At 43.5% G+C, this 27,561-nt stretch overlaps 1 protein-coding gene across 1 annotated transcript in view; it reads left to right on the top strand.

Moving 5' to 3' along the window:
• Window positions 1-27,561, top strand: part of LOC141048321 (guanine nucleotide-binding protein subunit alpha-14) — a 233,328-nt gene that overhangs the window by 136,394 nt on the left and 69,373 nt on the right. Inside the window, exon 2 of the mRNA XM_073543804.1 lies at window positions 4,813-4,997. Within this exon, the coding sequence (XP_073399905.1) occupies window positions 4,813-4,997 (185 nt within the window). The remainder of the gene's footprint in view (window positions 1-4,812; window positions 4,998-27,561) is intronic.

Below are 27,561 nucleotides of genomic sequence, written 5' to 3'. Positions count from 1 at the left end.
CAGGACCGACCTCACTGCCTCCACTGCTTCCAGGTATACTATTGCAGCCGTTGGGGGTCGCTACTTACCTGTCAGACGCGGCGATCCTGACGTCCTTCCACGCGTCGCTCGTCGACGCCGCAGGAAGCTGACAACGAGAAACGGCCCAGGACGTTCTCGCGCGATCAGCAATAACCAGCGGGGGAGCCGGTTGCAGGTAAGTATCAGACATAGCGATATCGCTAGCGATATCGCTGCTGCGTCACAAAACCAGTGACATTTCAGCGATATTGCTAGCGATCTCGCTGTGTGTAACGGGGGCTTAAGGCTTTTGAACAGAAAATGGTCTCTATTTGTTCTTAGAAGGCCAAGAATACACATCTGCCAAACACTGTAAATTCATCGTGGGTGACCTGTAGATCTCGATTCACTGGTAGTTCTCTGACCGGTCCGGAGTAGATTACTGATACTTAACTTAACAAAGGAGACATTTCAGTCCATAATTCGCACACGTTGGACTGGAGCCATAGTCATTGTTGTACCATAGCCCACAGAGATGTTTCTGTTTTTGTTTCGGTTACTGACTAAAACCTCTCTAACTTCCTCCTCTGCTCCAATGTATTCGCAATTCTGCGATCTTTAAAAATGCAAATGGGGGGAGAAAACTATTAACTCTTAACTTCTTATTTAAATGTATTTTTAGTATAGCCCATCATTTATTAAAAAAAAATAATAAATCACAACTGCTTTTATGGCTAAGCAGCAATTGGAGGAGCAAAGGGGCTGTGACATATGCTAGAGAAAAGCTACTGATCAAAATGCAGGGATCAACCACAAAAATATATTTTATTAATTACACAAAAAGACTACACCATATAAAAACATTTAAAAGTCATAAAATGACACATGCAAAGCACACAAGGCTCATAATGGAGCCAACAAGACAAGCCCCATGGAGTATGAGTAACTGCAACGGCTCAGGAAAAAAATGGTCATTTGAAAACCTATGAAATGCTGAATACTCTGTAAAAGCATTATAAACAGTCCCCACCAGCTACTCATTAATATACGGCAGACATTAATACATCCACAAAGGATACAAAGGAGATAATAGGTATTCACAGTAACATCATTGTTTCCATACACAAGAGCCATATAGGGTCCAGAACAGAGTGCAAGCAATCAAATGTACGGATTCAAAAGCCTAAAAAAGACTAATTGGAACATACTAGAACCCACATAGCTAGACATACGTACCAAAGAGTGCCCGATGCGTGTCGCCACCGCAAGGTGGCTTCGTCAGCAGGGCTGTGGAGTCGGAGTCGGTGCTCATTTTGGTGGAGTTGGAGTCGGTATAAAATGGACCGACTCCGACTCCTAAAATATATAATAAATTGGGTACAGTAGTTCAATGCAGAATGTGCTGAATATTTTTTCATAGGAGTTTGGGAAAGTCATGAAATGTCCTATAAATGGCTGTTCTATTCCTGATCTAAGGCTACATTCACACACAGCGTTTTTCCTGTGTTTTTTGAGGATACGTTTTTCAGCTGCAAAAGCTAATCATCTTTTTAAAAAACCGCATCACCTGAAAGGTTTTTGAGCTCATAGATAATGTTTTCAATAGCAAAAGCAGATTAGAAATCTGCTCTATCCATCCATTTATCCATATCTGTCTATCCATATCGTATCTGTACCAAAAAGAATGAAAACCGGTTAGTACACCAATATATATTCTGTTCTATCTAAATATCTTGATTATTGGATCATAAAAATGATTAAATGTCTGAGGTTCACATTGTACTACAATAAATTTTTCACTTAAATATAAGCAATATGTGTGGGAGTCGGAGTCGTGGAGTCGGAGTCGGTGTAAGGGAAATTGAGGAGTCGGAGTCACAGGTTTGGCTTACCGACTCCACAGCCCTGTTCGTCAGGCACTCCACAAGCTCCCCCCCATGTGAGCGATTTCCCACAGGGACATTGCGGGCAGGATTCAATTTGTGTATTATCTCTTTGGTATGTATGTCTAGCTATGTGGGTTCTAGTATGTTCTAATTAGGCTTTTGAATCCGTACATTTGATTGCTTGCACTCTGTTCTGGACCCTATATGGCTCTTGTGTATGGAAACAATGTTACTGTGAATAGCTGTTATCCCCTTTGTATCCTTTGTGGATGTATTAATGTCTGCCGTATATTGATGAGTAGCTGTTTATAATGCTTTTACAGGGTGTTCAGGATTTCATGTTTTTTTCTGAGCCGTTGTAGTTACTCATACTCCATGGGGCTTGTCTTGTTGGCTCCATTATGAGCCTTGTGTGCTTTGCATGTGTCATTTTATGACTTTTAAATGTTTTTATATGGTGTAGTCTTTTTATGTAATTAATAAAATATATTTTTGTGGTTGATCCCTGCATTTTGATCAGTAGCTTTTCTCTAGCATATGTCACAGTTCTTGTTCATACTGATCGCAGGCGTATCCCCCTCCTCTTTATTTAGTGGTGCCCTCCTGGGTTCTATTTATATAAGGAGCAAAGGGGCTCTGAAGCGGGACGGGACCAGTGATTGAGCCAGTTTCACAGCATTGTTTGCCTAGGAAACTAGCCTCCTCTGACGGCCTGCAAAGGTGGCCGGTAACCTATGCAACGACTAGTAAACTAAAGAATTAAACATTTCTCTGTTCTTGAACTATGAGAATTTCTCACTAGAGGTAGATTGAGTTTCTTTTTACAAGCACATTACAATTTTACCCACTTACGATGATAATACCCCTTTAAGATTTAATAGTATTTCTTCATAAAGCATGTCCTGTGTTTGTGCTCATTTCTCTAATATTATTAGAAAGCCAACATGTAAAAGCTTCAATAAAATGGAAAACAATGAGTTCTTTGTAAAATGTTTCAACCTCGCTGCATTGTAATTTGACAGATTCTCCATTCTCCATGAGCTAATAAAACATGAAAAGAGACTTTAGGGAAAAAAGTGTACCTGGGTTTTCCAGCTGTCATTGCACAGGAGCATAAAGACCTGGTTTCAAAGATGGGAAGGAAATACTCCGTTCCGTAGTTGCATGGGCCGGCTCACTGGCATGACATTGTATTTGCCTGCACTCCTTGGGGTATGTGCACACAGTGTACTCTTCAGGCGGATCAGTTCCTTAACCTACTTGAAAAAGTGCTAAATAAACGCTAAAAAGAAAGAACATATGGATTTATATTTAAAAACAACTTGCTGTGCATATATTCAGTGTGAGCTTTTCTTTAGCCATGTCAAGAGGTTGTCCACTACTTTTACTTTGATGCCCCATCCTCAATGTCTGATTGGCAGGGTCCAGCACTCTACACCCCCAGAGATGAGCGGTTATCGGTGGCGGCATCAACCGGCCAGAAGTATTTGTGGAACGTGGCTGCCGCAGGGTACTACGCTTCTGCCTCCAATTCAGTAGGAGGCGGGTGTGCAATGACAAGCCCCGGCCACTACAAGTAGACGGCCAAGCTCTGCATGTAAGTATTTCCGGCCAGCAGACGGCGCCGCTGGCAGCGATGACAGGTGATCGGCCTGGGTGCAGAGTGCCGGACCCCGTCATTCAGACGCTCATGCTTGAGCCTAAGGCATCAGTGTAAAAGTAGTGGACAACCTCTTTGTTTTCCAAAGATGCAAAACTCTTAGAAGAGACCTGACCACTCTTCAGGCAGCTTCTGCTTGGAAGTCGCCCTCCTAGTTTATGCCGTACAGGTTTAAAAAGTCAGTGTCTAAAACGCCAGAATCTTCAGAACATTGGAAAAATTGCTCAAGAAATTACCAAAAAGTTTCCGGACAAAAGATGCCAGTGTGTCCTGAAGTGTCTTCCTTCTGAAAAACGTAGCAGGTTCACACACATCTGAAAAAACATCACGTACACTTACCCTTGGGGTATTTTCACATATTGGTCTCCAACTGAAGTAGGATTTATGGTGGGCTTCACTGGAGCCGGATGCCACTTACCTGATGGTCCTGAGTCAATTGAGAGGGGTTTACTTTATCACCCTCCCCTGGTCCACTGTTGAGTCTATGGCACGTCTCCTGGCGTTTTCTATTGTCTGGCTGCAGCGCTGTTGACACAACGTCACAGTTGCAAGGTACCAGAAGTTCTGGTGGTTTCGTTCTGTTGTGTAGTGACAGAGCTCTTGAATCCCACAAAGTAGAGCATTTACTACCCCGTGAAAATAAGCATTGTGCGGTGAGAAGGATAGTAAGTAATGACTGCACATAGAAACCGCAAAGCCTAATAAAAAAAGGATGCAGTCAACAGAAAATAACTGCATTAGTTTTGTATTTAGCTTTTATCTGGAATTTACTGAGGTTGCATCAGTTCTTAGCTCAGATTTAAAGTGGTTTATGAATTCGGCAATTTCCTCTTATTTTTGCGGATTGGATTCATAGTATAGACTTTTTCTTTTTTGCCTTTTCCATTCATTTTAATCTTTTTGGAAAACTTCTGGGAGTTTTGGATATTTTATTTTACTAACATGTATAATGTCATTAATTCTACAGCACTTTACAGGCCTCAATAATGTTTCTATTGATGCTGACAATCTAAATTCCCCATCAGCCTGTCCAAAGAACATAATTACAAGAGCTCTATAAAGTTTCACACTTTTACATTCTAGACAATGTAAGATTTTTTTTTTTCATTTTTTTTTTTTTTTTTTTTTTTTTTTACTTCATTTTTGCGTTTTCTTTAGGATTTTTTTTTTTTTTGGCTTAAATCCTCTTCTTGCACCTGTGTGTTATGGTCACCCTTTTTATTATAGAAGTTGATCAGTAATAGATCTTTTGTTTGATTTCCTCAGGCACTGGTGAGAGTGGGAAAAGTACCTTCATTAAGCAGATGAGAATTATCCACGGCTCCGGTTACACAGATGAAGATCGTCGAGGTTTCACAAAGTTGGTGTATCAAAATATATTTACGGCCATGCAATCTATGATCCGCGCAATGGACACGCTAAGGATACAGTACTCTTCAGAGCAAAACATGGTAAGTTTAGGCATCCGCTGTTAAAAGCGATATCCAGGAATGTCTATCGAAAGACTAAGGAATATGACAACAGTATATTTCCTTGGGAAGGAATAACTTTGTTCTGACCCTTGTTTTCTTTAGATCACATCCATGGGCTGGGATTTTGGTGAATTTGTGTTCAAGAAATGCTGTTTAAAGAGAAGCTGTGATCAGGATTTTCTATCCCAAACTAAGGGCATGTATGTAAAGGCGCCTTAATGCGGAGTAAATCCTTGCCTTGCTGCTGATTTCTCCTTAGCTGAAATGATATGGTAATGAGTTGCAGGTGCAGTGGGCAGGCCCTGCACTTACCGCTCTACTGCTTCTCTGCCTCGTTCCCTGCTTGCCCGCTGCCTGCCTCCTTTCTATGACTGACTGGTCACTGGAGCATGAGTAATCTTAGTCAGAAATGGGAGAGGAGCGGTAAGTGCAGCGCTCGCCCACTGCATCTCCAACTCATTACTATATAATTTCAACTAAGGATTTCTCTGAAACAAAAAAACTGATTTCCACAAGAAAGGTAAGGATTTACTCAGCGTTAAAGCTCCTTTATCTACTTTGCATTAGTTTGGGGTATAAAATCCTAATCACAGGTTCTCTTTAAACAGAGTCCATCATTTCATCTCCTCCCCAGACTCATTATCTTTCAGTTGTTTGCATTCACTACTTAATCTTTGACTCTATAAACTGTGTAAAGAGAGGCCTTCATGGAAAATTGTAAATGCTCCATATAGTTTATGTACATTTTGGTAGATTGTTCTTACAAAGAATGTTTGACTGTCCCGTCAGTGATATTTTATTCATACATAGAACGAAGGCCCTAAATCTCGTATAGTAACAGAGAAACTAGCATTCCTAAAAAGCTTCTGTCTAAAATGCTGTTTTTATGCTATTAAAAGATAAAATGACTTCTACCACCCAGTCTTCTGGTTTTAGATAGTGAGGCTGATCACTAAAAGCTAATTTTGTTGCTTCTTCTGTTAAAGGAAACCTGTCACCAGAAATAATGCGAATGATCTGCAGGTTAACAGCGTTATTCTGCTGTCTGAATGGAAGAGAGAAAATGATCTTTATTCTCCCCGCCAGCAATCGATTTCCAGTCACTGCTCTAAGAACACAGAGCGGCCTCTGTAACCCCGGCCCTGACTGACAGCCGGCTGCATTGTAGTATTAAAGTCCCTTCTCACATAGCGAGATCGCTAATGCGTCACCGATTTTGTGACGCAACAGCGTTCTCGCTACATGTGACATGCAGCAGCGACCGGCCCCCCTGCTGGATATTGCTGATCGTGCAGGAATGTCCTGGGCCATTCTTTCGTCGTCGTCGTCCTGCTGGCCAGCACGCATCGCTGTGTTTGATCGCTGGATCATTGCTGCGTCGCTGAAGAGATCTGCCTGTTTGGCAGCTTACTAGCAATCATTTAGCGACGCACCAGTGATCCCTACAAGGTCGTATCGTTGTCGGGATCGCTGGTGCGTCACTAAGTGAAACGGGACCCATAGTCAGGGCCAAAGGTGACTGATCCGGCTCTGCCTCTCCTCCATGACTGAATAACAAATGCTGGCTGGGAGAATAAAGATCATTTTCTCCCCGCTGCATTCGGCTAGCGCAGGACAGTATAATAACGATGTTAATCTTCAGATTGACGCATTTCTGCAGCTTAAGGTCGTCATTTCTGGTGATAAATTCCCTTTAAATATCATCTCTCTCTCTTCTTTACTTCTTATTAGATCTCTGCTGCATCTTAAATCTTAATGCCCCCACACACATTAAATGATTGTCTTCCAAAATTGCCCATTTCAGCGTGTCTAGCTGGCCAGTTGATGTGATTGGGTGCTCATCACTCTCTTCCAACAAATATATCTTGCAAAGAAAGGATTAGGCAGTTTAAACTTAATTATCCATTCATTTTATTTCCAGAGGTTTTTGTGAAAACACATAAATGCTTAGCTGAGCTCTTGCTTGTATAGGGGGAATCGGAAAGATGGCTGTCTGCCATACGAACATTCAGTTGACAGCTTTTCATGTGTTTGACCAGCTTTACTGTCCTCCATCCTGAAAAGGGTTGTCCCACGAACAAACGTACATGTTAATCAAAAGAGCTTGGACTAATAATAACTTCCACAATAGAGTGTATTTAAATAAAATGTTCCTGTGCTGAGATAATCTTATAAATGTGCCCCTGCTGTGTGCTGTGTAATGGCTGTGTCTGACCGTGCAGGAACATGGTCTGATCATATCATAGCAACTTGGCAGGTCGGGAGAAAAAGAGCGGATACAGATATTACACCATTGGATTGCAAATTATTGTTTTTGTGAGACAAAACATTTCCCTGCCTGTTTTTAAACAATGTTTTACCACGGATAAAGAATCAGCTGTGATCCCGTGCTGTAATGTCTGTATACTCTATTTTGCTTCCTCCCCTGCCCAGGAGCTGTGGTATGATCAGACCATGTTCCTGCACGGTGAGACACAGCCATTACACATTACACAGCAGGGGCACATTTATAAGATTATCTCAGCACAGGGGCATTTTATTAAACACATCCAATTGTGGAACTTATTATTCCAAGAGCTATGGATTAAAATGAAACATTTTTTGTGGGATATTCCCTTTAACACCTTTTTCATAATTTGTATGTGTGGTCTGTGATTTGTCATTTTATACTTAGGATAAAATGTGAAGTCGTACCAGTATGTTGTATTCTAAGTAATATTAAAGGGATTGTCCAAGCATACTGATTATTAAACCATTGTAATTTTTGTAAAGAAAATTCATAATTTGTCTGCTTTGTCCTTACATGTGGTATCTCTTCACTCTCTGCAACAGTCCATTCAAAGCACAGCGTGCCAAGATTTCCCACCTCTTCTGTGAGCGGAACTTAGCTCTGCCCACAGGGGGCGGGGCTAAGCAGGAGCGCTCATCAGTGAGCGCGGAATGATGTAATAGGGGCGTGGCCTACAGGGAGGGAACACAACAGACAGGAGCATCATCAGAGACATAGAAAAAACCATAACTGCCACCCTCTCCAAATCCACAGTCCACAGCACAGATTGCTGTGGATTGGAGCAGTGCTGCAGGGGTTGGGGTGAATGGTGGCTGTGGATGAGGAAGAGGGCGACAAGGAGCAAATATAAAAGTAAGGTAATGGGGGTTGCTGGGATCACCATATTGACAGCAAAAAAAATGTTTGTGCGTGTAAAGTTTAAAAAAAAACAAAGTTTTAAAAAGTATGCAAAGATATAAAAACCTAAAAGTTCAAATCACCCCCCCTTTTCCCCCATTGAAAATAAATATTTAAAAATGTAAATACACATGTGATATCGCAGATTTCAGTAAAGTCAGATCTATCAAAATAGAAAAACAAATAACATGATTGGTTAAACACCGTGAGCAGAAAAAAATTCAAGAGCGCCAAAATTATTTTTTTCTCCAGTCACCTTCCACGACAGCCACCTTGGAGGATTGTCACCCCGCCCTAATAGGGGACAGGAACACAAAGAGGTTAAATACCCCTCCCCTTCCTGCTACCTCAGTGTTTTTTCCTGTCCCCTATCGGGGCATGAAGAGGTCACAAGGGGGCTGCCGTGGCCAGCGAGCGGAGCCCTTCACACTTACGGAAGCTGGGCAGCCGAGGTCGTGGGGTTCGCCTCTCCTCCTCCATATGCTGCTCCCGTCTCCACTGAGGTGCGACTCGGGACGACTGCCGCCCCTCCCGCGCCCTCCGGGGTAAAGCGGGGCGGTAAGGGTGCTCCGGGGTCCGGATAAGCTCCCCGGTGTCCTCCCTCCTTACACGCCGCATGAGGCAGCCGGCGCGCGCGCCAGAGGAGGCGGGCAGTAAACCGGAAGTTGCAGTGACGCGCACTTCCGGTTTGCGGCCTCCGGCGTCCTGTAGGGGGAAACGCGCGCCGGGGACCCGGGAGAAAGCCTCCGATGGCGACGGGGGTCGACCAGCGTCCTCCCCAGGGACGAACAAGGAGGGAGGAGCACCACAAGAGGAAACGCCAGCGACACCCTCAAAAGGGTGCAGCAGCTCCAGGTAAGAGCGGAGTGTCTGTGGTGTGTACAGCATGGATGGTGACAGAGCCTCAGCTGCAGCATCTGCGGAGCCCAGCGTTCCCCCTCCTACAGTGAGTAGCAGGGCCGGTCCCTTCCCTGTCAAACTATGGTGGCACAGGTCTGAGTAAAGCCTCTCCTCTTATTGCAGGAAGACAAGGCCTCGGTCCCTAAGAACCCCCGCAAGTGTGGTATTTGTGGTGCCAGGTTTCCTTCTGACTATAGGAAGAAGTTATGCCAACGTTGTACGCAAAATATCCTGCGTACTGAGCAACCCTCCTTGTTTGACAGCATAAAAACTCTCATTAGGCAGGAGGTACAGACCTCCTTAGCAGCCCAGACCCCCACGACCCAGGGCCCGGCTCCAAAAAAGAGAAAAAGAGCACCTGTGGAAGCTGACTCGAACTCGGGAGAGGTCGGTTCTTCGGGATCGGAAGATATCTGGGAAAATGAGGGCTCCACTTCCACCTCTAGTCACGATGCAAAAAAATATTATTTCTCCTCGGAGGATATGGAGGAGTTAGTGTCCATGGTGAGAAATACCATGGGGTTAGAGGAAGAGGAGGTAAAACTCTCAGTCCAGGATGAGATGTTCGGAGTGTTGAAACCCAAAGGTAGAAAGGGGTTCCCGGTTCATGAGGTCATACAGGATTTAATAGCTCAGGAGTGGTCCTCCCCTGAGAAGGCACTTACGGTGCCCTCGGAATTAAAAAATCTGTTTCCCCTAGAAGGCGATGGCTCTATTTGGGAGATCCCTAAGATAGACGTCCAGGTGTCTAGGGTCACTAAGAAAACGTCACTGCCCTTTGAGGATGCCTCCCAGTTAAAAGATCCGATGGATCGGAAAATAGAGAGTCATCTTAAAAAATCCTGGGAAGCCTCTGCGAACCTGCTCAAGGCAAATATTGCATCCACATGTGTAGCCAGATCTTTGTTCTTCTGGCTACGCACGCTGGAAGACCACCTATCGGGGGGTACCCCTAGAGAGGAAATCCTAGACTCCCTGTCAATCCTCCAGAAGGCAACAGGATATTTAGCGGATGCCTCAGGAGAGACGGTACGGGTGGCAGCAAGGTCCCTTGTCCTTTCAAATTCGGCCAGGAGAGCCTTGTGGCTGAAATCATGGGGAGGCGACATCACTTCCAAAACGAAGCTTTGTGCCATTCCATTTCAAGGACACCATGTGTTCGGGCCAGTCCTAGATGACATTCTGGAGAAAGCCTCGGACAAAAATAAAGCACTGCCAGAATTGAAAACCACCAAGAGGCGGTTTTTTCGTCCCGCAAGAGAGCAGTCCTCCCAAAGGCCATTCAGAGGAAAGGGCAAGACGGGGCGATGGAGCTACCCGAAAGGGGGTAAAGGGAGAAGCAACATCCTTGTGCCCCAGCAACAGCAGCCCCCGGAAAAACAGTGACTCCGGGGTAGGGGGTCGACTCACTCAGTTTTTCGCCCAATGGCAGGCCACAACTTCAAACCAGTGGGTCCTGCAGACTATACAATTTGGGCTAAAACTGGAGTTCGAACACCCCCCCCCCCCCCCCACACGCCCTAAGAAATACTCCGACGCAGTCCCCAGGGCTGCAGAGAGTTTTGATACGTCAAATAGAAGAACTCTTACGAGAAGAAGTGGTTTCATATGTACCTCCACAAGAGGAGGGCAGGGGGCATTATTCTCGCCTGTTCCTGATAAAAAAACCTTCAGGAAAACACAGACTTATAATAAATCTAAAGCCCCTGAACCACTTCGTCAGATACAGAAGGTTCAAAATGGAATCGGTGAGCTCAGCGATTCCGCTGATTGGACAGAACTGGCAAATGGCCACAATAGATCTGAGGGATGCGTATTACCACGTCCCCATTCACCCAGACCACCGAAAATTCCTGAGGTTCGCAATCTCCCACAACCAAAAAATCCACCACCTTCAGTTCAACGCCCTGCTGTTTGGGATATCCTCAGCACCAAGGGTGTTCACGAAAATAATGAGGGAAGCGGTCATCTCGATCCGGCTTCAGGGGATATGTATTGTGCCGTACCTAGACGATCTGCTGATCGTCGCACCATCAGAAGCCCGACTGAACCAGGACGTATCAAAGACCCTACAAATACTCGAAGGCCTGGGATGGATACCGAATTTCCAAAAGTCGGCCCTCTATCCCTCTCCAAGGAGAAAATTCCTGGGGATCCTCTTGGATTCAGCACAAAGAACCTCCTTCCTCCCCGAAGATCGTCAAGAAGACCTTTGGCAGAAGATAATCCAATTCAGAGGCCAGAGAACGCCAACACTGAGGGATGCCATGTCCATCCTGGGTTCCCTGACAGCGTGCATTCAGGCAGTATCCTGGGCTCAGGCTCATACGCGGGTCCTTCAGTCATATGTCCTGAGGACCGCGAAAAGGTATCCAAACAACCTATCAAAGAAAATTCCACTCCCAGAACATGTAAAAACAAGCCTTTGGTGGTGGCTAAATTACCAGAACCTGAGACGAGGAATAAGTTGGGATCAACTTCCTCTAAAGATACTATGTACCGATGCCAGTCTGAGAGGCTGGGGGGCAGTGGTAGAAGACTCATACTTTCAGGGTCAGTGGACCCAGAATATAAGATCCAGATCGTCAAACCTAAGGGAATTGACAGTGGTGGAAGAATCACTGAAAGCCGCATCAGCCCTGGTCAAAAACCATCATGTTCGGATATACTCCGACAACGTGACCACGGTGGCATATCTCAAACACCAGGGGGGCACAAGGTATGCCAGTCTAAAGAAGGTAGCAGCAAGGATCTTCCTATGGGCGGAGAAAAACCTATTATCCGTGTCCGCAATACATGTGAAAGGGTCAGAAAACATCCAGGCAGACTTCCTGAGCAGGAAAGATGTCCATACAGGAGAATGGTGTCTGAACCAGGAAGTCTTTCAAACCCTGGCCTCAAGGTGGGGAGACCCAGAAGTCGACCTATTTGCGAATGCACAGAATGCGAAGGCAGCGATCTTCTTTTCCCTCGGTCCCACGTACGGAGCTCGGGGGACGGATGCGTTTGCCCATCCATGGGTCTTCAGATTGGCCTACGCCTTTCCTCCAATCCCGATGCTGGCAAAGACATTACAAAAGATCAGAGCGGACGGAGTCACAACGATCCTGGTGGCCCCCATGTGGCCAGGACGAAGCTGGTACAGCGCTCTGTTGGACATGGCCCAAGAAGGTCCCTTGCTCCTACCCCAAAACGCCGACCTCCTGTTTCAGGGGCCCTTATTACACCCGAATCCGACCAAGCTACATCTAGCAGCCTGGTTATTGAGGCCAATGTTCTAAAGGCTAAAGGGTTATCAGACGAGGTGATTCGGACCCTTCAAAAAAGTAGGAAGCCGGTGACCAATGCAATTTACGGCAAGATATGGAAGAGATTTTGCTCCTGGTGCCTTCCGGGGGCCCCTGACCCCTTCCATCCAAATATTGCCCAAATACTGGGTTTCTTGCAGGGGGGCTTAGAGTTAGGGCTTACTCCAAGTACGTTAAAGGTACAGGTGTCGGCCCTTAGTTCTGTCTTTGACCAAGACCTAGCCAGACACCGCTGGATCAAGCGGTTCATGGTAGCGGCAGGCAGGATTCGCCCTTCACTCCCTAATCGGGTGCCCCCCCTGGGATCTTAATTTGGTACCTAATAGCCTGACACAGGCCCCGTTTGAGCCCCTATCAGAGATCTCATTGAAAATTCTTACACTCAAAACAGTGTTTCTGGTGGCTATCACATCAGCTAGACGGGTGGGAGAGTTACAGGCCCTTTCAATACAAGAACCTTACCTCCTACTCAATTCAGACAGTATAGTACTGCGTCTAGACCCCTCCTTCTTACCCAAGGTGGTGTCAGATTTTCATAGAAGCCAGAATATCGTGTTGCCCTCATTTTGCCCGGATCCTTCCAACTCGAAAGAGGAAAGTTTTCATACCCTGGATGTCCGCAGGGTGGTTCTCCGCTACCTCGAAGCAACCAAGGACTGGAGAATCGATCAGAACCTGTTCCTTCAGTATTCGGGAAGAAACAAAGGGAAGAAAGCGGCAAGGAACACGATTGCCGGGTGGATCAAGCAGTCCATCTCCCTGGCATATTCTTCAAGACAGCTCTCTCCTCCCGGTTCGGTGAAAGCCCACTCCACTCGATCAGTCGCTACGTCCTGGGCAGCAAGAGGAAATACGTCATCAGAGCAGATATGCAGAGCTGCCACCTGGTCCTCGGTGCACACCTTTACCAGACATTATAGACTGAATTTCGATAGGGATCTGACATTCGGCAGACGCGTCTTGCAAGCCGTAGTCCCTCCCTAGAAAAATTATCGTTTGTATAACTCCAAGGTGGCTGTCGTGGAAGGTGACTGGAGAAAATAGAATTAGACTCACCGGTAATTCGGTTTCTAGGAACCTTCCACGACAGCACTAGTTTCCCTCCCTATGATGTGTCTAACTGATGATTCCTGCTCTGCTGGCGGTAACTATTCATGCTAGTATGTCAGAAAAAAACACTGAGGTAGCAGGAAGGGGAGGGGTATTTAACCTCTTTGTGTTCCTGTCCCCTATTAGGGCGGGGTGACAATCCTCCAAGGTGGCTGTCGTGGAAGGTTCCTAGAAACCGAATTACCGGTAAGTCTAATTCTATTTTTTTGGTCACCAAAATTCCATAAAAGGGCTGTAATAAGCGCTCAAAAAATCACATCCATCCCAAAATGGTATCGATACAAACGTCGTCTCGGCCCGCAAAAAATAAGCCATCACCGCTAAAATAAAAGCTGTACATGATTGGGATCACCGTAATCCCCCAAAAAAAGCAATGTCAGAATTGAGGGGTTTTTCTTCACAATTTCACCACACATGGAATTTTTCTTTCCCATTTTCCATTACATTATGTGGTAAGATGCATTGTGCCATTCAAAAGTACTACTCGGCTGCAAAAATAAGCCCTCATGTGTCAGTGTGGCCTGAAAAACGAGTTATGGCTCTGGGAAGAAGGGGAGGAAAACATGGCAAAGGGGAAACTGGCCCCATCAGGAGGGGGTTAAAGATTTCCTAGCCCAAATTAGACCACGAGTTCCTACGTTTTCTTGGCCATAAGACACTTTTAAAAATGACCTGTGTTCAGTCACATTGGGGATAAGGACACACGTGCGTCAGATTTCAGTAACCCTTAAATCACTGGGGCATTTTAATACAAAAGCTGGTTGGACAGCCATATACATGGGCGAGAGAATCAAATGTACCCTACCGAGCCAAAATTTGGGGAAACAGTGTTAGGTCAACTTTGGACAAGTGTCACTTTCTCTCCCCATACTGCACTGTCCGGCTCTGGAGACTATGCCGATGATATACTGGATGCACGTGTCGGTAACATCCTCTTGGGCTGCGTTCACACGTCTCATAAATGCTGCATTGTTTTTTTCCTGCGTGTCTGCCGTAGATGTCTGCAGCAAAACACGCAAAATCTATCTTCTCTGATTATCGCTGTGTTTTTTACGTGTTTTCCACTTTATTTGGTACAAGTTTGAAGCAGCATTTTTTAATGATTTTTTTTTAAATACCCACAAGCTTTGATTAAGCTGAACTGTTTTTTTCCAAGCTCTTTATAGAACCTTCTAAAGAAAAAATCTGCGTAAACCCCCCCCCCCAGTTCAAGAGCTCCTTAGACGCAGGGTGGGCATGAGTTGGCGTCACATCCTGTCCACTCTGCTTGGACAGCGTTTCAGCAGCTACTAGTTCTTGCTGTTTATTCTGCATTGTTCTCCCACAGCTTTTACAGAGCGAAGAATTCCATTATGGGCAGTAACCGCCACATCGTGCAGATTCTTTTTTATATCCTTATAATAAGTTTGGGCCAAAATCAAAGAGACAGGGCATTTTTGGCTATTTTTGGGACTGGAGTATGGTTGTTTTCTGATCAGACATATTTCCCCTCAGCTGCGTTCTTATATTACATGAATATTAGTTTTTTAATGCCCTGTGCCTGTGCAAAGTTTCGCCATTTAATAGTATATGGAAAGTATCTGTTTCGCTTTTGCATGAGAGCATAATTCTGATTTCAGCTCTGCCTTTTATTTGCTTACTAGAGAGGTAACAGGCGGCACTAGAGAATAATCTTGTGACCGGTACCACCTGTCGTTTCTCCTGCCTGGCTGTGAGTGCTGTTTAGTTACTGTATGCGCCGATACAGTTCGCGTTCAGGATGATCACCGGGTGGATGGTGTTCGTCACGGTGTGGACACAGGGGCCTTTTTATTGTAAAGACTCAGTTTAATAATAGTGCAAATATAGTTCTCCTGATTTGCCATGTCACTTACCCTATGTGCAGCGCTTTACAGTAGCATAGGTGGTTACGACCACTTAACAGCTTACTGACTATTACTATGAGTGGTCGTAACCATGGAGACCTAAACTACTATAATGCCCTGCACATGGGGTAAGCGACAAGGCAAATCAGAAGAACTATACTGTATTTCTAATTGGAGGCATATGCTATATTATTGTTATTCCTCGTACATGTTAGGATAGGATTTTGGAGATGGGAATACGACTTTAAGGCTGGGGTCACAACACCGGTTTTTCTCTCTAATAGAATCGGGCACATTAATCAAACTCTGATCATAGTGTGAACCGATTTTTTCAGATGGATAGAAGATAAAGATCTTTTTTCCCATCCTCTACATTCGCCAGTCCGTGAAAATCAGAATTCACTTAGATGTCATCCAAGCGCAGTCCGAATTTTTTTTTTTTTTAAATGACGGACCAATAGACTTACATGACTCAAGTGTTATCTGGATTTACAGATGCAAATCTGACGTGCAGGGGCCCATAAAATGACATTGGTTTGAATGGGATCCGATGTTTTGTCTGACCGAAAATACTATCCTGTGCACGAGCCCTTATGATTTTAAGGGAGTAGTATATTTTGGCACTAAAAGCAGGTGTGGGTCTTACCTTGTTATTTCTGGTCAACCCCTTTATCACCTATCCACTGGATACGTGATAGCTTGCTGATTTTTGATCCACATTGCAAAGTGGAGTGGCAGGTCAAGCATCCACCCACTCCATTCATTCTTTACAGGGCTGGCAGAAAAAGCTGGCAGCTCCATAGGGAATTGGTAGCATGTGCGCGGTCTCTCCTTTAAAACAGGGATAAAAGTTTCTAATTTTGTCGATCAGCAATGTTATTGTCCCAGCAGATGGACCCCCGCTAATCAATAAGTATATCTTATCCAATAGGTGAGAACTTAATTTCACTCAACAATCCCTTCAACATACATTTTATAGCCCATGTAGATTCTGGATAGTAAGACATGATTTGTATAATAATTAAAACCACTTACTCCACAAACTGGTTAGGAAAGTATATACACTCCTCAACGTTGAAGTTTTAACACCAAGAAGGAAAAGTCGTGGAATTATGGAAATTACAGAATCAATAGACATGTTAATAGACATATAGAAATGATGAAAAATGGAACAAAGCTTTCAAAACATCTTGATTTATCCAGTATCAAGTATGAGCGCCATGTGTTGAAATACACACACACTCCATTGTCTGCTATCAGTTAGGTTATTAATGGTTGTCTGAGGAATGCTCTGCCATGATGAATGCACTTGGGCACTACAATCATCAATATCCACTGCTGGAATCTCCCTTTGCAATTACTGACCAATTTTGTCACAGCTGTGCTTTATAGAAGACAAGTTCAGAGACAGTGAAGGCCTTAGTAGCATGTTTAGGCCACTCTGCACAGAGTAGAAGGCACTTAGCCGAAACGTGCGTTGGGGCCGTGGCACCGCAGGTCTGAGGTAACTATTGGTCATCTTATGCTCATTGCCTTATTACTGTCTTCTTATTTTGTTCACTGGTGCCTTTATTTATACACAGGTGTTGTTTTACGGATCATTACTGGCACTTTTGCATTTTTTTGGGCTTATATTGCATACCTGCTACCTGTGGTTCCACTCATTTGGTGACGTTCATTGTCGGTGTACCCTCTCTCTGGTTTATACTTAGTATTTTGCATTTAATTATGCTTTAATTATTAATAATAAATACACATTTTTTATGACTACTTTTTGATTCCAGCAGTGTATTTTTCTCTATATGGTATACAGAGTAGTATGAGCAACATGCGGCCTATCATCGTGTTCAAAACACTAGGACACTTTCATGTTAGTTTGTGAAAGCCTCTTCATGGTCCAGCTCTGGTTATCTTTGCATGCAAGACAAAAGCGAGACTAATTGCTGAAGATGGTAGACCTCTATTCCAGCCTCCATTGCCATCTGGCTTTGCACCATGATAGCCTTTGAGAGCGGTAGCATGAGGTCAGTGGAATTTCTGTGTCTGGATGTCTAGTTGTTTCCCCAACTCCAGTCCTCACGGACCCCACGGGTCATGTTTTCAGGATTTCCATAGAATTGCACAGATGGTGGAAGTATCATCAAGGCATCAGGAATTCTCTCTCCTGTGCAACACTATAGAAATCCTGAAAACATGACCCGTGGGGTCCTTGAGGACTGGAGTTTGGGAAACACTGGTGTACGCACTGTCAGATGCCTAAGGTTTAGTTTGTGACTTGTGAAAGTATTCTCCCCCTTTTGGCTTTTTACCTGTTTTGTTACATTACAACCTGTGTTTAAATATTTCTGTAATATGATTTGTGTGTTGCATTAGCACTAAATAGTGTAAGTTGGTGAAGTGAGAAAAATATAGTCATAAATTACATTTATGGGATTAAATAACTAAAAATTGGCACATGCATGTATATTCACCCCTTTTGCTATGATGTCTCTAAAAACTTTTGGTGCAATCAATTCCCTTCATAAGTCACGTGCTTAGCGGAAGGAAGTCTACCTGTGTACAATCTAAGTGTCACATAGTCTGTCAGTATATACACACCTTTTCTGAAAGGCCACAGTGGCTGCAACACCATTAAGCAAGAGGCTCCACTAACCATGAAAGCCAAGGAGATCACCAAACAAGTCAGGGACAAAGTTATTGAGATCTACAAGTCAGGGTTGGGTTAAAAAGAAAAAAAAAATCCCAATCTCTGATGATCCCTGGGAGCATCATCAAATCCATTATTATGAAATGGAAAGAACATGGTACCACAACAAACCTGCCAAGAGAGGGTCGCCCACCAAAACTCTCAGCCAGGGCAAGGAGGACATTAATCAGGCAGCACAGAGATCAAAGTTAACCCTAAAAGAGCTTCAGAGTTCCCAAACAGAGCCTGGAGTATCTGTCCATGCAACCACAATAAGCCGTACACTCAATAGAAGTGGCCTTTATGGAAGAGTGGGCAGAAAAAAAGTCTTTACTTACAATTTTTGTGTGTGAGGCTTGTTTTGAGATTCCCAAAAGACATGTGGGAGACTCCACAAATGTATGGAGGAAGGTGCTGTGGTCAGATGAGACCAAAATTTAACTTTTTGTCCACCAAAGTAAACGCTATGTCTGGCATCAAACCAACACAACTCATCACCCTGAAAAAAACATGTTTTTCAACAGGGACAGGGAAAATGGTCCATGTAAAGGGGTAGATGATTGGTACGAAACACAGGGATACGTATTCTTGAGTAAAACCTGTTTTAATCTGTCAGTGATTTGAGACTGGGACGGACGTTCACCTTCCAACAAGGCAAAGACACAAAGCATACTGCTAAAGCAACACTCAAGTGGTTTAACGGGAAGTGTGTAAATGTTTTGGAGTGGCCTAGTCAACGCCAAGACTTTAATACAATTGAGAATCTGTGGTCAGACTTAAAGATTGCTGTTCACCAGATGAAACCATCTAATTTGGAGGAGTTTTGCCTTGAGGAATGGGCAAAAATCCCAGTGTCCAGATGTGGAAAGCTCATAAAAACTTAGCCAAAGTGACTTGCAGCTGTTATTGCCGCAAAAGGAGGCTCTACAAAGTACTGACTTTAGGGGGAGAATAGTTATGCACACTGAAGTTTTCAGTTATTGTGTCCTTTTTGTTGTTTGCATCACAATGAAAAGAAAACCAAATGTTCACAGTTGGCTTGTTCCTTACACGAACTAATGTAAACCCTCAAAAAAACTAGTGAAATTACAGGTTTTGAGGTAGCAACACACAAAAAATGCCAAGGGGTGAATACTTTTCGCAAACCGTTGTAGATTTATACAAGCTGCTCTTATTTTCAAAGAGAAATTCATTCTGCATTGGATTCAAACAACATTCAGTTAGTATAATATGTTAATGTCCTCTTTGGTTATATGTTGTGGCTGACATTTTTACAATTGTCCAAATCGTACTTTTCATCAAGTCAAATAAAAAAAAGCTAAGCACTTGGAATTAATCCTGAAAATTCATTGGAAGTGAACATTTCCTATAATCTGGTAACAATCTGGGCCAGTCATACGAATTCCGCTATTGCTGGGATTTCACAATAGGGTTCCTTCTGGTGATCACATTGGAGTCGTTGTCCATTGTTATAACCAGCTTATGCATACTTTTGCTGTGGTTTGTTTAATGAAAAAAGTGGATGCTAAACATCCCTGTCATTTTTGGTGATAATTTCTGGAAAAAGAAGTGTATGGATTATATAGCCGTGCCTTGAATGGTGCCCAGAGCTAATTGAAGTGTTAATTGTTGCTTGGAGCTTTTTTGATGCTGCTTTTCTTGCTGGGTTATGGTTTACATGATCAACAAAATTAGGGTTGGATTTACGTGACTGCTAAAATTATCGGGCTAGTCACAGCAGCGTGGTCACTTTCTGGAGGGGTGCTACGGCTGCCCGTAACTACATGCACCGTTCTTGTCTGGAAATGGCTGAGCATAGTTCATCACAATTACCGATCTGACTGTTTTCAAATTACATTTTGCCTCTACGTTTAAGTCTGTCTGAATCCCCGAAAATCTGAATTTAGACTAAAAACCTCATAGGGCCATTGAGTACAATCAGGCAAACTGAGTCACCAGTCTGAACTCTGGTCTCTTTTTCGGTAATATGCATCTTTTTAGGTGGACACAGTAGCACAGCCTAATACGTTATTATGTGGACAATGCCAGGAAGAGGCCAAAATGAGTCCAGATCTACAGACTTTGAACACCATTTGCATCATTGTATGCAATGGTTCCGTCAAGGTTTCTATCGGATTCCTGATTTTTGGGGATTCAGATGGTAGTGTTGACTGTGCAGGCTAAACGCAATGTAACGTTGGCCTATGCTGTGCAGGCAAATTTGCCAGTTTGCCAGTGAAAAATTTAATAATAAATTTTATTTCTATAGCGCCAACATATTCCGCAGCACTTTACATTTCAGAGGGGACTTGTACAGACAATATACATTACAGCATAACAATAATCACATAGATCATAACAGATACCAAGAGGAATGAGGGCCCTGCTCGCAAGCTTACAGTCTATGAGGAAAGAGGTAGACACGAAAGGTAGGTGGTAACAGTTGCCCTGATTGTATGGACCAGCCATTTGTGGAGACATCTTGAAAAACACCAGTTAGTATTGAATTTGGATCCTGTGATGCATCAAAGTGGATTTCCAGTCAAAATGTGTAACCGTCTAACTTCCAATTTTATGCCGTACGTCGCTCTTTAGAATTGTCACAAATAAGCCTTTTACAGATGCATTAGTCAAAGTGTCCACAGGTGTCCATTGACGTCCTAACCCAGAGCTTGTATGTTTAATAGAGGCCAAGCTCCATTGTGATTATAGGTACCTCTTAACCTCTTACATGCTGTGACTAGTGATTACGGCTCCTAAATGGTTTACAGATGGGTGATGAGGGGGATGGCTCCTTCTGTAAGACCATTGGTGATGGGGAAGGTCCAAGAAAACCCATTGACCAAGCGTGCCATGTGCAGAAGAGCCTAATGGCCATCATGTCCATGTAAAACCGACACTGTACTAATGTGGTGCAATGTATTATACCGAACTGATCAAACATGAACAAAATATATCTAAATTCAAGTAGGTTATAGACACTGTATTCTGTGATGGGGTGCTGATCCAGGGAACTAGTCTCATTGCCATATGTGGAGTTGGGAAGGAATATGGAGCTATTAGTGTTTGCCCCATGGGGTTTTTGCCTTCCTCTGGATCACATTAGGCTATAGGTTGAACTCGATGGACTTGGTTTTTAATGTGGAAGGTAGATCTATGAAATTGGTAAGGAAGCCTGGTCACTGACGCAACAAAAGATTTCCAGAGTTACCATACTGATCATTATTTTATATTTCATTTCCATAATAATTTGTAGCCTTTTATATTTGATTGTAGAGTTTTTCTATCCCATTAAAGTTCTGTAAAATCTGTAACTAGTCTTTGCTCTCTCCGTATCAGGAACTGATAAGCGGAAGATCCTTGCGCCACAGGTCACTTTCCGTGGGAAAAATTCCGCTGCGTGAGGGTGAAACTTGTTAGACCCTCGTTCCCTTGCCTGCTGCTGTATGGGCTATCAGGTCTTACGGCACAAAGCTACAGATAAAGTTCACTGACTCCATCGTTGGCGATGGTCATACAGTCACTGTTTTAGTCTGCAGGTTACATCAGTTACACCGTGATGTTTTTATCATCCGTTTCTGAGAAGTGGAGTCAAAATTGACAACCAATGTGGCTGACCTTCCTGTTGACATTTAAAAAAAAATTAAAAAAATAAGAAAAAACGGTTCATCACAATGAAACAGAAAAATGCCAGTTTTTCTGAGGTCGAAAAAACACGGCGTAATTTCCACCCGGTTGCCGTGGACCTCACTTTCTTACCTTCTGATGGAGCCGGAGGAGGCCTCGTCTATTCACAGCTGTTCAGATTGTTGCTTGTACGGTGTTACCTTACAGTCAGATCTGTCCATGTGTAACCAAACATGACTAGTGTTATTTTAACAAGCATTTTCTAGATTTTCTGAATTTGCTTACCTTTTTTAACTTGCTTAACCTTCAAAACTAAGCTTGGTTTTAGCTATTTGGATAACAAATACAAGCACTAAGTCGAGCATTCTCCTATTGTTCCTGGCTTCAGTACATGGTGACACTGGAGGAAGCAGTAAAGTATTAGAACTGAAAGGTAAATAATGTCAAATAATGACATGGAGAACTTGTGCTGTCCCTGCACCAGCAGGCGGAAATGCTTAGTTTGTCATCTCTCTCCACGTCCATCCCCTATTGCCGTTCCTAAAAAAAAATATATATATATCTTATAGGAACACAAATGTTTGGAAAGCCTCAAATGAAATGTGGTCTACTGTGTTAAATTTATGAAGTCCAATATTGATTTGTATCCAGGACCCCAGCGCTGCAAGACTGCAGTGCTAACCACTGAGCCACTGAGGTTTTGACTTGGTTATTACTACTATGCATTTCGGGTAGTCGGGGTAAAACAAATCTAGTAACAGTGCATGGCTGTAACACCAGGTGATCTGCAGTCCTCTAAAGCTGGGCCTGCTATTCGAAGTGACCAGGGTGCAATAGCTTCTTGTATGTTCCCCTTTCCTAGCTGTCAGACTAGCACTGCTTCTTGGATTACATTTGGGCATTGTTTTTCTGTTTAGGAACAGAGGTACCGTAATTAGGCTGTGTTGACACGTTGCGTTTTTGCTGTTTTTTTTTTTTTCCCGCAGGCGAAACCCGCTCTCTTGACATTAAAGAAGCTGCTTACAAATTGCAGACTTTGCTGCGTATTTGCTGCCTTTTTGTTATCTCTTGTACATGCTGATACAACTGCCTTTTAAGTCTTTTCACCAAAAACGCAGCACAACCTGAAACCTAAGTTTTTGCTGTGTTTTTGCATTTTTCCCATTACTTTCTTTGGGTGAAAAAACGCTGGAAAAACGCAGAAGTTTTCCAAATCGGTCAGGAAAAGAAAAAAAACAATGTGTTCATGAGACTACTGATACTGTAAAACGCAGCTTAAAATTAGCATGGAAAAAAACGCAGCAAAAACGCAACGTGTGAACGTAGAATTAATGTCTTAAAGGAATCTGTGGCTTAACTGATGCAAGTGGAAGCAGAGCAAGTCCATTGATCGTTATGGAGTATGGCCGGGTTTCCATTATGTGTCCATTTTAGACCTTAAAGGGAACCTGATGGAGGGATCTCTGTCTGGTTTTCATAATTGTGTCAGTTTTTAGAATGGGGGGGGGGGGTAAATTTTATAGAGACCCTGACAAGCTGATACTTGCTGCTCGGTACCATGCGCTGCCTGCATGATCTCAGCCGAGTGAGCTTGACTCTCAACACTGCAGCGTTTCGGAGAAATAAATCCTGTAATAGCTGCGGGGACTGAAACCCTTAATAGCCAGAGACTGAAGTATCTTCTTCTCTGAAACCCCGCATTGCTGGAGTCAGACATACCTGAAAATAAGCAACTTTGTGTTCTATCTGTGTCCGAGAAGTCCTCTTCTTTCTCCTCCTAGTTTCAGTTCAAGGGTAAAATCTGTACTGGGTGAAGACAGATTTCCTATTCCAATAATGGGAGATGACAATGGGAGTTTTACATTCTATGGAGGGGGGAGAGCGACAGTTAGTTAATGAGCACTGACAGCTCCTATCTCTGTAATCAGAAATTCTATGTTCATTGAAGACACGTTTTTACCCATGCATTGAGAATTTTGAGAATGAATAATCAGTCCAGGGAGAAAGAATCAGAATTCTCTAATACGAGATATATTATCAAGTTCTTATTTTCACGTGTACTATTTGTTTGATTTTTTTATTTTTTTTTATGGTACTTGACTCCTGTTATTGGTAGCTATCAGTAACCTATCCTATTAGACATGCTTTCTTCGGAGGCTCAGGCCTTTTTAAAGAGGCATTTCTTCATGCTTGCATTAATGTTTAAAGGGAATCTGTCACCAGGTTTTTGCTAACCCATCTGAGAACATGATGTATGGCATAGACCCTGATTCCAATGATGCATCACTGATTGGTTTTCTTTTCTGTCCTTTTGATACTTTACTGTGTTCTATATCTTTGATTAAAAACTCTTTTCTTTGCTGCAGATTTATCAGCTCTCTGACTACTGAGTTCTGACTAACTTCATCCACAGCGCTTATTGACAGCTTTGTGTACACACTGCATAGGCATAAAATGCTAAGCAGGGTTGGGTTTTTACGGTGCTCATAAATAATGAGGACTACATTGCAGCAGGTTTGCTAAAAATCGTGCTAATAAAAACTGTGATTTGATCAAAATTGCAGCAAGCAGCCTAGTAATTGATACCTGGAAGGAATCGTGGTCTCTCAACCACGTCATGCTGCTCTCAGATCAGGCAGCAAAAACCTGATGATGGATTTGCTATAAAAAAAAAGCTAGGAATATAGTTGCCGTGAAACTCTCACAATTCTACACCAATGTTTTTCCACTGTCGTATATTATCCATATATTAAAAACGCCCAGGTCAATGGGTCACATTTTTACAAGTTCTGTTTTGCTGAAATGTTTGTTCATCCTTCAGTCTGATTTCCTTTTACCCTCTTCCCAAATATTTTATCTGTCTAATGGAAACAAATGTTGGCTACAGTAACAAGTATGAAAGCAAAATGGTGTCGCCACTTGAAGAGTAAGGAGAGGGACTCCATTAAGTGACTGCAGCGTTGTATAATCCAAGCTACGATCAGTATTTATTTAATGATGATTTTGGTAATGTATATATTTACATATTTCCGTTCTTTGAATTTCGCATTCCGTCCCCCATCCACCGGTCTGTAAGTTGCATAAATGGTGTAGTAAATCTGCGGCAGCTGCTCCGCTCATCTCGGGCAGTATATGTGACTCCTGGCGGGTGCGAGATAAGGTCTTGTGCTTCTACACCAACAATTTCGGTCCCCCCCAGTCTGGTGATCTTTAACCCCTCTCTTTCCATGAGGAATGTGCTGATTATGGCTGGACACGCTGACCTTTCGGGATTGTCAGGATACCATTATTATACTTTGTGAGGTGAATATTTTCGGTTGCTTTTGTCCATCAGGAGACCAAACGTCCTGCGTTTATTACAGATCACCCTATAGCCCAGTGTTGACGACCGTGAGCCTCTATCATTGTCCTGGGAAGCTGAGCTGTGTGTTACATTGGAGGGCATGTGATGATGGGCGTCTATGGGAAGGAAAAGGAAGAGTGTGTTCTGTATGTGCATCCTGTGTAATATAGCAACAGTCTCATGTATGCCGCTACTTCTACAGCCAAAACCGGATATATACTGAGTGAAGAGAGACGCAAATCAGAATTAGTGCAGGTAACATGCTATTCATTTCCATCGTCGAAACAAATGTTACATTGAATAACTTCCAATTAAATGTCCACCTAATGAGAGCTGTTGAGGAAATGAATTCTTTTGATAGGCTTGCTAATAGCAAGAATCATTACTGCCTTGGTGCCAGAAGACTTGGGTAATGGAACTGAGCCCTGAGCAAATGTGACCAGCAACTCCGGGGACCCTGCACCAAGTCTGTAAGAAGTTGTCCACTACTTGGACAACTTCTCATATTCCTTGCTTGGCCCCCATAAAATAATAAAGCTAATACTCCCCTCCCGTGCCATTCCCATGGGGTCGGCACACACCCAATCAGCGCTGGCATCATTGTCCCCGCCTCCTGTCGAAGTGAGGAAGAGGAAGTCCGAGATCAGCATCAGCCCAGACTTCCTCTTCATTTGTCCATAGGCGGGGACAGTGACACCAACACCGAAGGGGGGGCGACATCACAACAACCACAAGGGAGCCTCAGGAGAGCGAATGCCGACACTGCGGGAACGGCGCCGGCACGGGAGGTAAGTACAGGCTTTATATGGGGGCCAAACATTTTGATCAAGAAGGGGTTGTCCTAGTAGTGGACAACCCCTTTAAGGCTGGGTTCACACCAGTGCATGCAAAATCATCCATTTTATATCCGTATTGTCGTCAGTGTTTTTTCCAGCCTTATGTCTGTTTTGTACATCCGCTTATTACATTAACAGTTTAACAAATAAGAATGGACAAATGCAGTTTCCTTCCTTTATAACTGTAACCTATCTATGATAATCGCGTAGGGTTTGGAATGTAACCGGAATGTGATCAGGGTTTTCTGCATCTCTTGACTTATAAGGGGTGAGTCTAATCCAGAATACAGATCAAAGTAGTGCACGCTGAGATAATTTACATTTAGGCCATCAAATCCGTGTGTAAAAACGTTCAAGTAAACTACCACACTGGAATACAGATAATCACACCGGCGCTAAAACTGGACACACAGCTGAGTCTGGAAGCTGCTGGCAAACCAGGCAGATATAGTGTGCTCTCCGCCACGAGAAAAACAAACTGAAAACTGAAAAAAGAGTTGCCGCGCTAACAGCACTGTGTGGTCAGAAGCAATAAAATTGAAATCTGAAAATGCAATAACAGCAGTCCAAGAGGACAAGTGGTGGTACTCACTGGTGTTGAGACTTGCTACCGATGATTGCCGGTTCTCATGGAAGCCACATGTGAGTCATAAAAAGGCCAGTGGGCATGTGGAACTGGTGTGATACAGGGAGCGTGCTCCCGTTTGCACAAAAAGAAAACACACATTCCCCACAGGAGAGCGAGCCCCACAGAACGGCAGGCAGTTTCTGGGATTCAGACAGACTCTTGCATCTTTCATCCAGCTATTGACGTTTCTGGATTGTGAGTCATGGGGAAAGCAAAAGAATTGTCAGCGAATCTTCGGTAAATGGTAGTTGAACTGTATAAAACATTATAGGGATACAAAAAGATATCCAAGGATTTGATAATGCCCAGTGAGTGTTCAAACTGTGATTAACAAATGGAAAATCAGGGGCTCTGTAAAAACAAATCCAGTGTCGGGTAGATCAGGGTTCCCCAACTCCAGTCCTCAAGGCCCACCAACAGGTCATGTTTTCAGGATTTCCTTAGTAATGCACAGGTGATAATTCCATCACCTGCACAATGCAAGGGAAGTCCTGAAAACATGACCTGTTGGTGGGCCTTGAGGACTGGAGTTGGGGAACCCTGGGGTAGATCAACAAAAATCTCATCCACAACTGCCAGGAAAATTGTTTGGGATGCAAAGTAAAACCCACAAATAACATAAGCTGAAATACTGGACTCTCTGAAAACTAATGGTATGGATGTTTCAAGATGCACAATAAGGAGGCACCTGAAAAAAAAAAATGGGCTGCATGGTTGAGTCGCTAGAGAAAAGCGGTTACTGCGCAAATGCCACAAATGATCTCACCTACAATATGCAAAACGGCACAGAGACAAGCCTCAAAACTTCTGGAACAAGGTAATTTGGAGTGATGAGACCAAAGTTTAACTCTTTGGCCACAACCATAAATGTTACATTTGGAGAGAGGTCAACAAGGCCTATGATGAAAGGAACACCATTCCTACTGTAAAGCATGGAGGTGGATCGCTGATGTTTTGGGGATGTGTGGACTTCAAAGGCACAGGAAACTTGATCAAAGTTGGAAAGATGAATGTAGCACGATATCAGCAAATACTGAAGGCAAATTTGCAATC

The sequence above is a fragment of the Dendrobates tinctorius genome, unplaced genomic scaffold, assembly GCF_039654945.1.
Source record: "Dendrobates tinctorius isolate UK_male_01 unplaced genomic scaffold, ASM3965494v1 ptg000134l, whole genome shotgun sequence".
NCBI lineage: Eukaryota > Metazoa > Chordata > Amphibia > Anura > Dendrobatidae > Dendrobates > Dendrobates tinctorius.
Note: the sequence above shows the minus strand (reverse complement) of the source record. Positions and strands in the feature narration are given on the sequence as shown.